The sequence below is a fragment of the Malaya genurostris genome, chromosome 2 (assembly GCF_030247185.1).
Source record: "Malaya genurostris strain Urasoe2022 chromosome 2, Malgen_1.1, whole genome shotgun sequence".
In the NCBI taxonomy this organism is placed as follows: Eukaryota; Metazoa; Arthropoda; class Insecta; order Diptera; family Culicidae; genus Malaya; species Malaya genurostris.
Window position 1 is genome coordinate 152,782,120 of NC_080571.1, and position 16,017 is coordinate 152,798,136.

The 16,017-nt window shown below is 35.4% G+C and overlaps 1 protein-coding gene across 1 annotated transcript in view; it reads left to right on the forward strand.

Moving 5' to 3' along the window:
- Positions 1–3: 3 nt before the first annotated feature.
- The window catches only part of LOC131427862 (protein PFC0760c), a 151,333-nt gene continuing 135,319 nt past the window's right edge, over positions 4–16,017 (forward strand). Inside the window, exons 1-3 of the mRNA XM_058591415.1 lie at positions 4–143; positions 4,661–5,547; positions 5,605–8,394. Coding sequence (XP_058447398.1) covers positions 139–143; positions 4,661–5,547; positions 5,605–8,394 — 3,682 coding nt within the window. The 5' untranslated portion in view covers positions 4–138. The remainder of the gene's footprint in view (positions 144–4,660; positions 5,548–5,604; positions 8,395–16,017) is intronic.

The following is a 16,017-nucleotide window of genomic DNA, read 5'->3' on the forward strand; positions in this document are numbered from 1 at the left end:
TAGGTCTATTTAACAGCCAAAAAGGAAAAAAAAACGAGGCTCCGTTCGACAGGAAGAAGGAGTCACAAGCAGACCATCAATCTAGATGCAGTGTTCATTAGAAGAAAGGACGAAAGACGAATACAAACGAGGTGAAAAATGAGGTAATATTCGGCATGTAAAGAAAGTTGTTTAAAAAAAAAAAAAATAAAAAAAAAATAAAAAAAAAAAAAATAATAATAAAGAAAAGAGGAGAAAGGAAAAGAAAAAATATATATATATATATATATATATATATATATATATATATATATATATATATATATATATATATATATATATATATATATATATATATATATATATATATATATATATATATATATATATATATATATATATATATATATATATATATATATATATATATATATATATATATATATATATATATATATATATATATATACAGAAATACATAATTTAGGAACAACAATGCAACAATCTTCGCATGCCACCACTTTTAAGAAAACATCTACTTTTACAGGATGGGGGGGAAGCCAACACTATACCGATTGCCGAAAAAAAAAGAAAAAAATTAAAATTACGAAATTTGATTTGTGTGGAAATATATATATATATATATATATATATATATATATATATATATATATATATATATATATATATATATATATATATATATATATATATATATATATATATATATATATATATATATATATATATATATATATATATATATATATATATATATATATATATATATATAATTAGTCATGAGTTTACGAAATCTGATTTTGTGTTAAAACTCAGTAGAAGTAATGCATTAGTGAAATGATATGAAATGATAACAATTGAGTGTTAGTTACAATTAATAGTTATGCGCATGCGGATTTATTAAGAGATTAGTCCTAGAAGAGGTAAAAGCCCTGGCCAACGTGTGCGTCCAACGTATTCATCGCGGTCTTGCAAGAAGGAAGGATGTCGGTAGCATAGCAAAGCTACCTAAGAGAACGAGAGGGTGTGGTCGAATGCGGTGGCAAGTCGAAGACAAAGGGGACCGTGGACCCATCAAGATGTCGGAAATATGAACACAAGAGCCAGTAAATCGGAAGGAGGCGCAGATTCGGTGTTGGGGACCATAGCAACGAATCGAAGTAGAAAGCAGTCAACACAATTAAAGACGATGCGCGGGTGCAGCACAACAGTCCAAAGTGCTATCCCGTATCTCACACGAAAGAAGATAAGAAGGAAGTAAACGCAGTCAACACAGTTAAAGACGATGCGCGGGGGCACCACAATAGTCCAAAGTGCTATCCCGTGTCTCACACGCAATAAGATAAAAAGGAAGTAAACGCAGTCGACACCGGCGAAAATGATCTGAGCGGGGGTGCCACAACAATACAAGGTACTACCCCGTGTTTCATTCAGTGGGCATCGTCAAAGCTCAACTGAGTGCCATAAACAAGCAAAGGAAAAGAATTCAATGATCATTGGGAAAGCGACCACGAAATCGGACGTAACATTTTTTGGAGATGCGCTAGAAGCCTCAACTCATCGGACAGAATAATGCAGCAATTTCGATGATAATTAAAACTCAAACGAAACAGCGATTAATTCCTAAACTATGGTCACCAAACCGAAGGATACTGAGATGAGAACCAGACGAGAAGAAGGAGCCATCATGGAGGAAATGACACGGCACCCAGAGTCCAAGACTAGCAACCGTTCGATCACCCCACTACACAGAGAAGGTACAGACAAAAGCAACTACAAGGCGGCACTGGGTCGGGCAATGGAAGCACACGCTACGGCATTATAAGGTTAGGGAAGCTAACGTCATCAAATATTTACATGAAACAAAGTGCATATGTAAACAGAAAAAAAAACACAAATAAATATGTAAACAAAAAAAAAAGAATGGATAAAAAAAAAAAAAAAACAAAAATTATTAATCTTTTGTAACGGCAATCTTAGGTTTTACATTTAGTTAACATAACGGGTTAAGTTATTACCCGCGCAATCAACTTGATGGTAGCATCAAGCTCAGTAAGTAAGGGGGCATGCAGCAGCCCTAATTTTTTCCAAAGAAATCTTTATCTAGTACAGACAGTAGACCAGTATAGTAATAACTGATAACGATGATGACAGTGTATCGATATTCATCAACTATACAGAAGTAATTCTTACATTCACTTACATTGTAACTGTAGCAGCCCTAAGTTTTCCATAAAAATCTTTATCTAGCTAGTACAGGCAGTAGACCAGTTGAGCCATTGTAATGCCCACGGCTGGCTATTTCAATATATTGCATCAGCCAGAAGAAACCGATCGAATTAATTGATTATGTACATATGCGACGCGATCGCAGGGAATTCATGTAGGTAGTTATAGGTGGTAGTTAGTCTACCAGATATATATATATATATATATATATATATATATATATATATATATATATATATATATATATATATATATATATATATATATATATATATATATATATATATATATATATATATATATATATATATATATATATATATATATATATATATATATATATATATATATATATATATATATCAGTATAGGTTTTTGGTAGTTACATAGGTTGGAGTATAAAAGGGTCGGTTTTTGGTTTAGGCAGGGCTCTTTTCTTTAACCTTACTGAAGAGTAATGCTCCTTGTGCGACCGGGTAACACCGTAATCAAACTTGGATACCATTACTCAGGCCAAAGCAGTAGTTAAGAAAAGAATAGTTAGAAGTGATTACCGCATAGATCAGGTCAGGCACCAAATTAGGTGCTGTAGGCAAGTTAAGACAGTAACGTGTAACCACTGTAAATTATTATTAGAAGAAAAATAAAGTAAAAGAAAGGTATTTGTGTGTTTATAAGTGCTCCGAAAAACACTACCCCTCTCGCCGCTCGGGCAAAGCATTGCCGCACAGTTGTTCAGCAGAGAATAAGTCACCAGAGTCATCCTTTGCTTGTGGTTAATTATTGCCCCATCCAGGAGGGATTTTTGAGGAAGATTCTTTTTGTGATCCAGCGGCTGAACCTTTTGGATTGCTGCGAGGAAGTGGCGGCAAATTTGGAATATCCCTCTTCGGTGGGAGCCGTGGGAAATTAATTTCATCCTTCTGTGGAACATTCTTGCGCGTTGATTGTTTACGGGACGCCTGTTGTCGAATTTTTGTGAACTCAGCACGTTTGGGACACGATTTGCTAGTAGATGGATGGTCGCCATCACAGTTCACACATTTTACAGCGATGTCATCTAGAGGAGGAATAGGCAATCGTTGGTATTGTGTGATTCGGCACATTTCCCGCACCGACTTTTCATGTGGCAATTCCTCGCTCCATGGCCGTAGTTCAAACAGTTCGTGCACTGTGTGACATCCCGAAGTACCGGTTTATACTTTTGCCATTCGATGATTATATGAAATAATGATTTTATGGTTTTCAGTTGACTCATGGTGATGGAGCCCTTCTCCAGATGAACCAAGTAGAGTTGATCTCGATGCTTTTTGTCCGTGTTATGTCGCTTCATTTTAAACACCATCAAAGGCTTTAGTCCAGCCTCCGACAGTGTCTGCTTTAGTTCGGCTTCCATCATGTCGGGTCGTCCTCGAAGTACAACCTTCATACGTTTATTGGCGGCAATATCGTGTGTGAAGTATTCCGCTTTTGTCTGCTTCAGGTACAATTCCACTCCTTTTTTAGTGGTTCAAAGCCGGAACAGGCATTTTGTAGCCTTCAGTGCATAAACGGATTGTTGCCTGTAGTCCTTTGCTGATCAGTGTGTTGAAATCCGATCGTAGAGTTGGGGGGAAGCCCTTCAGGTAGAAAGGCGGCATTTTTTCCTTCTTCTGCAGTTCCTCTTCGACATCAACTGGCAGATCAGCGTATTGGTTGTTACTCAGCAAACGGTCGTTTACCTGTACATCACTTGGCTTCAGTCGCTTAGCATCCTTTGGATCCTTCTCGGATCTATGGCGCGTTTTACCGATAGCTTGGGTATGTAGAAAGCTGCGAATAAAAGATAAAACAAAATCGAAATTAGTCGTAGTAGGTTATTCGTCTATCCACATCAAGTGTTAGATGACGAATGATCGATTCTCGATCGCGGTTCCCCTTTTATAATGTTCAGTTGAAAATATGCGCCTGTATACCTCAAAATCGTCGTCCTTGTGTAAAAAACCCACGCGAAAGTAAAGGTATATATATATATATATATATATATATATATATATATATATATATATATATATATATATATATATATATATATATATATATATATATATATATATATATATATATATATATATATATATATATATATATATATATATATATATATATATATATATATATATATATATATATATATATATATATATATATATATATATATATATATATATATATATATATATATATATATATATATATTTATATATATATATATATATATATATATATATATATATATATATATATATATATATATATATATATATATATATATATATATATATATATATATATATATATATATATATATATATATATATATATATATATATACGCACACACACATAATTTATATACATAATTATATATTATTTCAAAACTTATTTTCCAGTAACAGGATGGAAGTTGTACAACTAATTGATAAATTCAAGTCCAATAATAATGATGCGAATTCTAATAAAAATGATGACGCCAAAGACTTATCACTCATATTGGATCGTCGGGTATACAAGAGTTCATGCTCATTTTCTAATGAAGACAATATTCAAATCTCTTCTAACACAGAAGTGGATAAGAAAACTACGTACCAAGAAATGGAAGATACTCGATACAAAAATGATAATAAAATTATAGCCAACTCTCAGAAATCCGACTGTTCGCATAGTAATAATGAATTCGATTTTAGCGAAGCTATTGAAGAGAATATGCTGCTTGTGCTTGGTGAAGGAAGTGGTGTTGAAAATAATATGGGGAATATGAAAAAAGAAAAAAGTTGCATCTCATCTAACAATACAAGTACAGTAATGGATATTTCACAATCTATATCATCAGAACGTATGCTTGAAACAAGGAAATCAATTATATCAATGTGTAATGTGACAAAGCAAATAGAGAGTGTTAATATTCATTCGCTGAATAATATAGCGATAGATTACACTCAAATTAATAATTGCGAAGAAAAAGGTAATAAAAGCAACCCACTAAACTATGACGATAGCTGCGAAAAAAAAACAAAACATTCCGAAATAGAAGAAGAACGTGTGAAAATACTTCAATTCCATGAAAATGAATCCAAATCAACGAATAATAAAAACAGCTGTATAGATGAGTTATCGTTAATAACTAATAATAGTTATATAATTTCGCCAAATAAAAAAATGCTCAATGAATTAGAATCAAATCATTTGATTTTTGGGGGCAACGATAAAGAAAGCAGTTCTATAGATAATCAATCTACCATTGTGAACCAAAAAAGGATTAAAAACAAAACAGAAACCGGTATGTATTGCTGTTTATTTTGTTAAAACGATAAATTTTTAAAATATTTTATTTTAGTTGAAGACGTGAAACCTTCCAGTCTCATAATTTGTACATCAAATTTGCCTACCATTCGACAATCCCGAAGAATAGCACAGCAAAAAATACGAGAGGAAACGAATCGAAGATTAATTGAAGAAAAAATGCTACGTGAGTTGAAAGCAGAAGCAATAAAGAACAGAATGAATTCTTTGTCATCATATAACGATGACTTTATAACATCGGACGACGAAGAGAGTAAGAACTCAGGAACAAGGATAAAAAGAAAAATAAATCATAAACCCTGGATGGCCTCATCTTCAGAAACCAGCAGCGAATCAGAACTTGAAGAAGAACCTGAATTTTCAGACGATTGTAAGTCATCGATGAAGTCTGATCACGAGTTTTCTCCCGAGTCTGACGTAGAAACTGAATGTATAACTCCAATCAAAAGAGCGAGAACTGTTCGAGTAGAAAGATATTTTGATGACAATACTGATGGTTATGACCCTAATGTAGATCATTCATGTCAAAAATGTGGGAAAATAGATAATCCTGAATGGATACTTCTTTGTGATTCGTGCGATAAAGGCTTTCACTGTTTCTGCTTGATTCCAATTATATTCATTATACCAGAAGGAGATTGGTACTGTCCTGTATGCCAGCATAGTCAACTAATAGCACAGCTCGAGAAAAAAATTTTGCAATATGATGAAATTTGCAAGCAACTGGATGATGAAAACTCGAATAAAAGCCAGCAATTAGCTAAAAATCTCGAAAATATTTCTAATAATAATACAGGAAAAAAAAACCCTTCACAAATGAACAACATTTGTTTATCAACCGTGAAGAATTTTGCACGAAAACACTCAAAGGATTCGGGAACAGATTTTGAAGATTACCATACATATAAATTAAGACGAAGAGGACAAAATAATTTCAATTATAGGTTTAATGACTACGACGACTTGATAAATTCTGCCATTAATCATGACGAATATAATAATAAAGGTATAGATCAGGTTTCGTGCGGTAAGGACATAGGAAATATCCTTAAATCCGAAACGAAGATTAAAAGCATTGTAAATCGTTCTCAAAGTATGTCTTCAAACAGTGATATTGAACAATATAAAAAAACTAAATCATTTAAAAAACGTAAAAAGTTAAATAATTTAGATTCAACCTCGGAAGATGACGGCTCTGATGAAGACTTTAATGATGAAGTAACTGAAGATGAAGAAAGTTTTTCGTTGACGGAAGACAGTGAAAGCTCTTTGGAATTATTAACCTTAACTAAATTACGCTCTGTTACAAAGAAAGATCACGATAAAGAATTTATCAATGATGAAGATGATGATGTTGACGATGATGATGACGATGATGACAATGGAGTTAGTAACCAAAATTGTAATAGAATTAGAACAAGGCTTCAAAAGGCCAGTCGTATATTAGAAGAATCCGACGAGTTTGAAGAGGAAGAACCAACAGAAAGTGATGATGTTGTAGACAGTGAAGACCTATGCAATGATACCGAAACTGATAGCAGTGAATATGACTGGGAAAATCGAATAAATAAATTCAAACCAGTTACACATCAATTACGCAAGGCATCCATTAATAGAAGAAAAAAGAGAATTAAACAAAATAAAGATACACTCTATAAAAGCGGAATTAAGAAAAAGACAGCGATAAATGGTACTGATTCTGATCGATCAGAAAATAATTCAAACAACGCGAGTAAAAGACGCACTAGAGGAAGAAAATTACACTTTATTCTTGACGATGATTTTGAAAGTTCGGACGATGGAATAACTCCTGGAGTGTTACGACCAGATACTCCACCGGAAGAGCGAGAGCGTTTCATACAAAAACAAGAAGAAATAAAACGTATGTTGGCAGAAAAAAATACTGCAGCGGCAAAAGCGCTTGCGACTCCGACAATCAAACCATTTTTTGAAACATGTGAAAGGAACAAAACATTGTCGATTGTACCACCACAAGTAATAGAAAGCGCAAAAGTTCTTGACATCGATTATTTAAAAACTCCTAAACATCCGGACTTCGGAGGCTTTGAAGGTGGATTGGCAGTAGACTTTGCTGATACAGAAGATGTAAACGAGGATGACCTTGCTAAAATGATGGAAGATGAAGATTTTGCTCAGCATCAGATAAAATCGAAAGATGGCACTACTGTGTGTAAAAATAATGTTACTGAACCATCATTGAAAAGAAAAATGAAAGACTTCAATAACATTGATCCTATTGAAATCACTAGTAGACCCGATAAAAAAATACTATTGCTCGATAAATTTTACGGAAATGACTCGAGCAATGAGCCGATTGTGGAAAAACCTGTTATATCTGAACATGCTCATGGCACTGATACTGTAACATTAACCAATTTAATTCCTAATTTTCCTAAAACAACATTAAACAGTTCGAAGTCCTCCAGTTTACTACAACAAATGAAACAACAAGCAATTCCTTTACAAGATTGTGAAGAACCAATTGCATCTATATTGGGAGCAAATACATATGCATCCATGATACAATCTGTACAAGAAAAGCTAATAGCAGATAAATCAACAGGATCGTTAGTTATGGAAATATCCGAAACTACGAATAGCACTGATGTAATAAAAAGGAGGAGAAGAAAAAAGATAACACCTTTGCGAGGAGACATGCATACAACAAAAGAATGTCAACAAGAACCAAAAAGATTACACTGTCACATTTCTTCAATTAATCAAATTTCGAAAAATACTTCGCATGCCTATATAAAATCTGAAACTATCACGAATACCAACACACTACATTTTTCCAATTCGCGTAAGTAGAATCGTTATAAGTGTTGCATAAAACAAACTGCAAAAACAGGAAGTGAACAGCTTCTGAATATTTAGGTTTCATACATTGTTATTCGATTATCCAGTAAATGTGCGCAGGATTATTTTAGCGGCTTGAAATCAGAAGAAATTGTACTCGTTGCGAATGTTTTCGCGATTATGATCAAATTATTTCAGGCGCGTACACATAAATTTGTTGTGGTGGGAGGGGGGTGGGGGGTTAGGGTGGTGCGTGGTTGGAGGGTGTTTTTGGGGTTGGTTACAGAACATGTTTATAAATTTCCATACGTATTGAAATATGTATATAAAAATATTTTGGTTATGAAATCGATCGTTGAAAATTATCCATTTTATAATTGACTTGAATGTCCGTCGTAATATAGGGAAGGCTGAGGCTAAACCAGACACTTTTTGAAAATTGAAAGAAACATCCATTATAACTAGGATTTTACTTCGATGTACCCCACTGCACGAAGTGGACCATTATTTTTTCTGAATCTAAAATACGCACAATTTCCTCCTAAATTACGTCTCTGAATTTCTATGCTTGTATCATTATCGGTTGTGAGCCCAACTACACGAACTCGTCAATCACCTTGATGTCATCGCTGTCTATCAATATTCGTGGTTGGAGGTTTAGTGTTTCTTCTTCAGAGCTTCTCCCTCTCATGTATTTCGTTTTCGACGCATTTGTAACCTGTCCGGTATGCCCAGCTTCAGCTTTCAGTATATGTATGTATGAGATTACGTGTCTGATGATTGTATGTATGAGATTACATGTCACAATATCAAACGTCGTCAGCGAGGTCAGAAAGCTGTATGGACTTTCTGAAGATTGTACCACTCGTTTCGCTCTTCGAATTACACCTTTTAATGCAATATTAAACAATACACAAGCTAGTTCATCACCTTGTCGTAGCCCTCTCAGAGACTCGAGAGCGTCCCAGATACCCGGACGTAACACATCCACTGTTTCTTTGATCAATCGCGTAAGTTTATCCGACACTTCAGTACTCGTTTTATCGCGAATATGTGATCCGTAATGGCGCGGACCTCAGTGAAACCCACTTGGTTCGGCCGTTCGAATTCCTTAGCTACTGGTGATAGACGACGGCAAAGGATTTGGGGAAAAACTTTGTAGGCGACGGTCAACAATATGATTGCTCGGTGCGGCGATAACTGGCAGCTAGTGATATAAAGTCATTTATTTGTTTAAAATAAGAACGACACTCACTTTCCACTTCACTAATCGTTCATCCTGATTGAGCGTCAAAATAGATGCTTGCTACTTCTCTGATTCCAATAATTATCCACTACCTTCGGATTTTTTTCTATTTTCCGCACTTAACTTGATGAAACCTATTACTTGTGTGATCAAAGCCTGCCATAAATTAGATTTTGTTGTTTTTTGATACTTTACGGTGAGAAATAAATACACCCTAACGCCGTTTTTTGTACTGCATAGCGTTTCGGCTTACTATGCTTCAGCCATCGTCGGACGCCTACAACATATATTTGACGTCAGTAATAACATACAATTTACAATTTCAATAATTAATCAAACATATTACATACTCAATAATCACAAATTGGAACAATGGACTTACAATTTACAAAAATTCACACTCATCATTCACTCTATTCCGCACTCACTCATTGCCGACGATTGGACGATCATTCATTCTAGACCGTCCACACGCTTTACTACTCCAATACTGTCGCAGCTTCGATACCAGTCCATCGTATGTGGTGCAAAATGTTCCACATTCACGTTGTAGATTTTTATGTGAAACATTTCTGCTGTTAATCTGCTCTCCTGGTTATCAATTCGTTCCAGTATCCGAGTATTGGCAAAGTCAAAAAGGTGTCCCTCTTGTTGTGTGTGTTGAGACAGTCCAGTTCTTGCGTCTTTTTACTTCGTATCGTTCTTGTGTTCCGCCACTCTCGTCTCTAGTTTTCTACCTGTTTGTCCAATGTAAACCTTGCCGTCATCAGCTTCACACGGGATCGTGTATACCACATTCGTCTGTTTTCCTGGTGGGATCGGGTCCTTTAGCTTAGTGAAAACTTGATTTTTAATTTTATCTCTTAATCTAAATGCAAGTTTTGTGCTGTACTTTTTAAAAATTCGTTCTAATTTTTCACTAAGCCCAGGAATGTACGGAACTGCAACATACGATTGCTCAGGAAGTGTTACTTTTTTCTCCTGCAAACTGTTGTAATGCTTATGAACACGTTACTTTAGGATCTTGCAAACAAACCAATTAGGGTAATCGTTAATCTGCAAGATGTTTTTGGCCGTTCGTATTGCTGATGGACGGTTCTTACAATCAGACAGCTTAATTGCTCTATCTATGAGCGCAATCGCTGTGTTGCATTTATGCGCATATGGACTTTCCGAGCCGAAATCCAGGTATCTTCCATCTGTTTGTTTAGGTGACCAGATTCGATCGATGTGATCATCTCTCCGGGTCAACATCATGTCTAGAAATTTCAACTTTCCATTTTCTTCTTTTTCAATAGTGAATTGAAGTTTGATGTGAAAATTGTTGAAACACTCTACAACTTGCTGAATGTGTTCCTTATGTCCTACACAGAAGCAATCATCCACATAACGACGGTAGAAGTTAATTGGTTCATGTTTCTCTTCCAAGGTTGTTATGCATTCCTGTTCTAGACGTTCCATTTCCACATCGAGAGGCTCCTCCATTAATCCAGGCCAGAGCCACCTGCGAGTCGGTCCAGGCTCGTACCTCAAATGGAGACTGGTCGATAGCGTTAGTCACGTTTTTCATAAGACGCGCAAGATTAACAGCAGCACACAATTCCAGACGGGCTATGTCGTTCTACCGTTTTCAATTGGAGCGAGCTTCGATTTCGCACACAGTAAGCGAAATTTTATGGTACCATCGTTGTCGATGGAACGAATATAGACACAAGCGGACATGACCTGCTCAGAGGCATCACTGTAGCCGTGCAGGAGCAAATGTGTTGTTCTTTCAGTTCCAACAACTCTCCGAGGAATCTGAAATAGACTGAGATGCGAAAGATTTTGCACGAAATCAAACCAACTTTGAACCAACTCATGAATATCATGGTCAGCTTATGTGACTGATATTTCACTATGACTGATTTTTAGTAGAGAGGTTCGATTTTTTCAACCCTGGTAATAAAAGTGGTACGTATAGTGTGCAAATGTTTTTGCAACCGGGTTACTTGACCAAGTTTCCATCTGTTGATCACATCGACCCAGTGATGTAAAGTTCTGGGTTGTACATGTCGTAACAATTGTTAAGTGCACGAGTGGTTTAAGATTGGTGGTTGGTTGAGAACGTATTTATGGCTAACGCCTAACAGCGATGCACATGCAGCGAACCGCTCCCGGTTAACACTGTATACATAACTACGCGTCCGTAGTTATGTATACAGTGTTAACCGTTAACGCCTATCGATGCGGCATAGACAGCGGATCGCCCATATACGTGTCCATGGTGATGGTTCGTACCGAGAGGCATTTTTTAAAATCGTTGTTACGGCTTACTATGGTAAACGAACGTAACGACATATGGTGCGTTCTGGTAGTTTTGCGACGTACTTTCACGACGTGAAGTCCGTTTTGGAAAATCTGCGCACAAATTTTTTGCTCCATACAAATGTGACCAAGTTGCAACCGGTCAACCCGGTTTACTAAGCGTATGCCTCTCATGCTGCGGCCTTCCAGCATGTTACCCATGTACAGGGTTGCTGAAATTCGCCTCACGCAACTCATTAACGTTCATCGCCTGCGAACGATTCAAGAACGGAGACAGCAAAGCATGTAATGCCGGACGAGGCAAAAGCTATGCTCAATATGTGACTGCCTGAGCGACTCGCAAGAGAGAAGAGATCTTGCTTTTTCATGCTTGTTGCTATTCCGCCGTGAGCCATTCTCTACCATTTCAAGAGCAGGTATCATCAGGCACGAGTAGCGCTTACATTGAGTCAATTTTTGACTCACTGCGAGTCAAAATGCCAGCAATCATGAATGCAAGTGTGCGAAAAAAATTGAAGATAAAAATTAGCGATGCGATGGAAGCAATTTTTTTATTTTGCTTAGTTTAATTGTCTCGTAGATATTGCCCTGATAAAAAGTGTGCGTTGAACATCACAAATTAGCTTGGAAAACTTTAAACGTAGTATCATTACTTATCATTGGAAGATGGCGAAACGATTGGGTTGGATAAAAATTAAACTGATAAATAAAACTGATAGTCCACTTCAAAACGTCGTTTAAAATCGTATGCTAATGTACTGCAATAAAACTAATGAAACAGTTTATTCAGATTTCACCGAATACTATTCTCACGTTCGTACTCCGTGCTGTTGAAATTTTGCGGCAAGTAATGGCAGATAGATTTTAAAAAAGCTGGAGTTGAATCACCTGAGGGCAATCACTTTTGTAAAGTGAAAATTTTGCAGTTTATATGGCTTATATAAGAAATAAAATAAAAGGAATTATTTTCCACATATAACTGTAGCAACACTTTTGATTCTCTTTCGGGTTGGTTTGATATTTATTTTATTTATGATTTTGAAAATGGACTGAAATATCTACAGTGATATTTTTTTAAAATTACATATGATTATGAATGATCAAGTCCAATACGCAATATCAATATGCAATGCAAATAGAGTGACAAAAATATATTCTGAATATTGATTATAGAGGCAAGTCTAATCTTTTAATTCCAGGGATGATTTATTTTCTCATGTTTTTATTATATTAAACACAATTTAACGCTTCTTCGCATAGATTTGATTTTTAGAAGTAATAGGAGTGCAGGGTTTTCCACAACGTTTGAACCTACTGAGACGCCATGTAACTGCTTGCTCTGCAAAAATCAAAGCAATTAAGAAGAATGGCTAACAAAGAAATAGTCATTACTAACTAAATACTCATTCAGCATCTTTTACCATACATCTACGCAAATTATCGATTAGAATAACTGTACTACGATCAGGAAATTAAGACTTTTAAATTGAGAATCACGGTTGTGGTTCTGGCCAACTGCCACAGGATGTCGAAGCATTTTGTAAAACGCAACATAAAATTGGAGGAATAGATGTTCCATTGAAATTTACTTTTGCATTTTTGTATCGCCTTATTAACTTAGTCCTATTTTAATGCATTCATTAAATTTTTGCATTTAATATCATCATTTTTGGAGTTTCACAAAACTATTGCCTTGTAAGTTTTTCTTCCAAAAGCAAACAGCAAAATAATAACGTAATGTGATATCAGTTGAGAAATTGATGAGCTGAAATCAAATTAAGATTACAATCTGATATTGCTGTCAAAAATGTATTGAAAATAAAATGTTCTACAATTGACTCCCGAAGTGATCGGTTTAGCTTTTTTTAAAAAAAGAACATCCGCTAGAAGAAATTGTAAATTCAATTTCATAACATTTTACAATATTCATATTACAGAGGAAACGATTTCAATTTGAAAAATAACACAATCCGCGTGGTTTATCGATTTGTCAGATAGTGCGATTTAGAATTTTTGTTACTCATATCACACATTCAGTTTTGAAACTACTCATTGTATTATTTACCTTAAAACTGTGTTGAGCAAAAAAATTTTTACGTGAATACTTCAAGGATCACATACAAAGAGTCCAAATAAAATATAATTCTGTTATCACATAATCAGGAGATAGTAGGAGAATGTAGGATCAAGAAAAAAAATGCATTTTATTCCACTTTATTTAACGTCACTAATGTCACGAGACAGATAATTTTGTTGTGTTTGATTGTATGATACTTGATTTTTAGATATTTATTTCGTTATTGGAAACTGCGGAAGGTCTTCATTGCACGATTATCCATGGCACAGTTTCCAACAAGTAACTGTAGAGAGTTTGTTTGTTTTTGATAATAATAGAAATATCATTCTTCAGTAAAATCTTATGTTGGCCTCCAAATTAGTGCCTTATACAAAATTATAGAAGTTCTATTTCGGTTTTAGTTTCTATTATATTGTAGCTCTAACGCCCTGTATATTGAATGTGACGGAATTATTTGGTGTTTATGGTTCTTCTAGTATTTGTACGAACTGATAGTGTTTATCATCAAAGTTGGTCTCAACTTTTTTGGTAGTTGACTTGGTTCGACACAACTTGTCTCGAAGTCAATACAAATACTATTAGTTTATTATGAATGATTAACATGAAATTAAAAGCAATCATCACATATGTTTATAATTATTAAGGAAACGATCGTCGAATGGCTTTGTAATCGGTATATAAATAGTTTCACGATCATGAGAAACAATAATAATTGACAAAAACTTGGGACTATTACTTCTCAGGCATAATAAACAACCCTACATTCGACCGAATGAAAAATACCAATTTGGCATTTTGAATGAGGTATAATTTGTTTGGAAAAGTCGAACTCGATCGAAACACAAGAACTACGGAATAGGAGTGAAAGTTACATATTTACGACACACAAAAACGCTCCATTAATAACCCTTTACAGTTTGATGATTAATCAATAACATATTCTGGCAGGTATCAAAGTTGTCCCTAACGCTACAAATCACGATTGAAGTATAGCAAACACCGAAGAAATGTGCAGTGAAGACAATTCAAAAAGATTCGACATCTTTCTTATAAGCTTTATACAGGAATAAAATTTTATCCTGGGCGGTCATTCAGTTGTACCGCCATACGTCGCAGAGAACGAATCACCGTGAGTAGAAAATTCGACTCAACGCGAGTCATCATCACCACCGAATAGCTTTCTACCTAAATGCTTCGAAACGAACTCACTGTGAGTCAACAGAATGCATATAAGATGCTTGCTTGTTCAGAGTTGGAATGAATCAACGCCAAAAAGGTATCGTGAAACGGAAGCCATTGCATGTAGTCGCCATCGAATTCAGGCAACGAAATTGTTGGCAGTTTGATGCCAGAGAGAGTGGAGGAAACACGCGGGGGTTGAGGGCTACGATCGTTAGGAAGAGGAGTCAACATAGAAAGTAGAGCTGCTCTTATTTGAAAAAGCCGTGGCTCAAAATTAGCGCACACTGCAGCATGCTCCGCCTTACCCTCTTGATCTGCTTCGTTGTCCTCCAGTTGCGCTTGAACAGACTTCAAATTGCTCCAAACGCTGGTGATGTACTCCAGCCTCAACGGTACCTGCGATTCGTCCCTCGCAGCAACGTACTCCTCAGCAAAAACCTCTGCCCGACCTAGAGAATTTTTCCGCCATTTTTCGAACGGATTCGATGTGTAGAAGTTGAAAACGATACTTACAGTCGTTTTAACATCCAAGATGGCGGACAGAATGAGCTGCATTTTCTTTTTCGGTGTGGTTTTCATTTTTATTTATAAACTGTCATTAAGAAATTCATAACGGCATGTTCGTGATTGTTTTTATCTCGATACTTTTCCAAATCTTATATTGCTGCTGTGGAGGCGATCAAAAATCACAGTTTTGTGCTTTTTCGAAAGGAAACAATTTTTAAGGAAATAACATTGTAATGACATTTGGACTACAACGGAATTACGCGATCGGAAATCATTCGATTGGGCGTATTAGGGTTTATACCAACGAA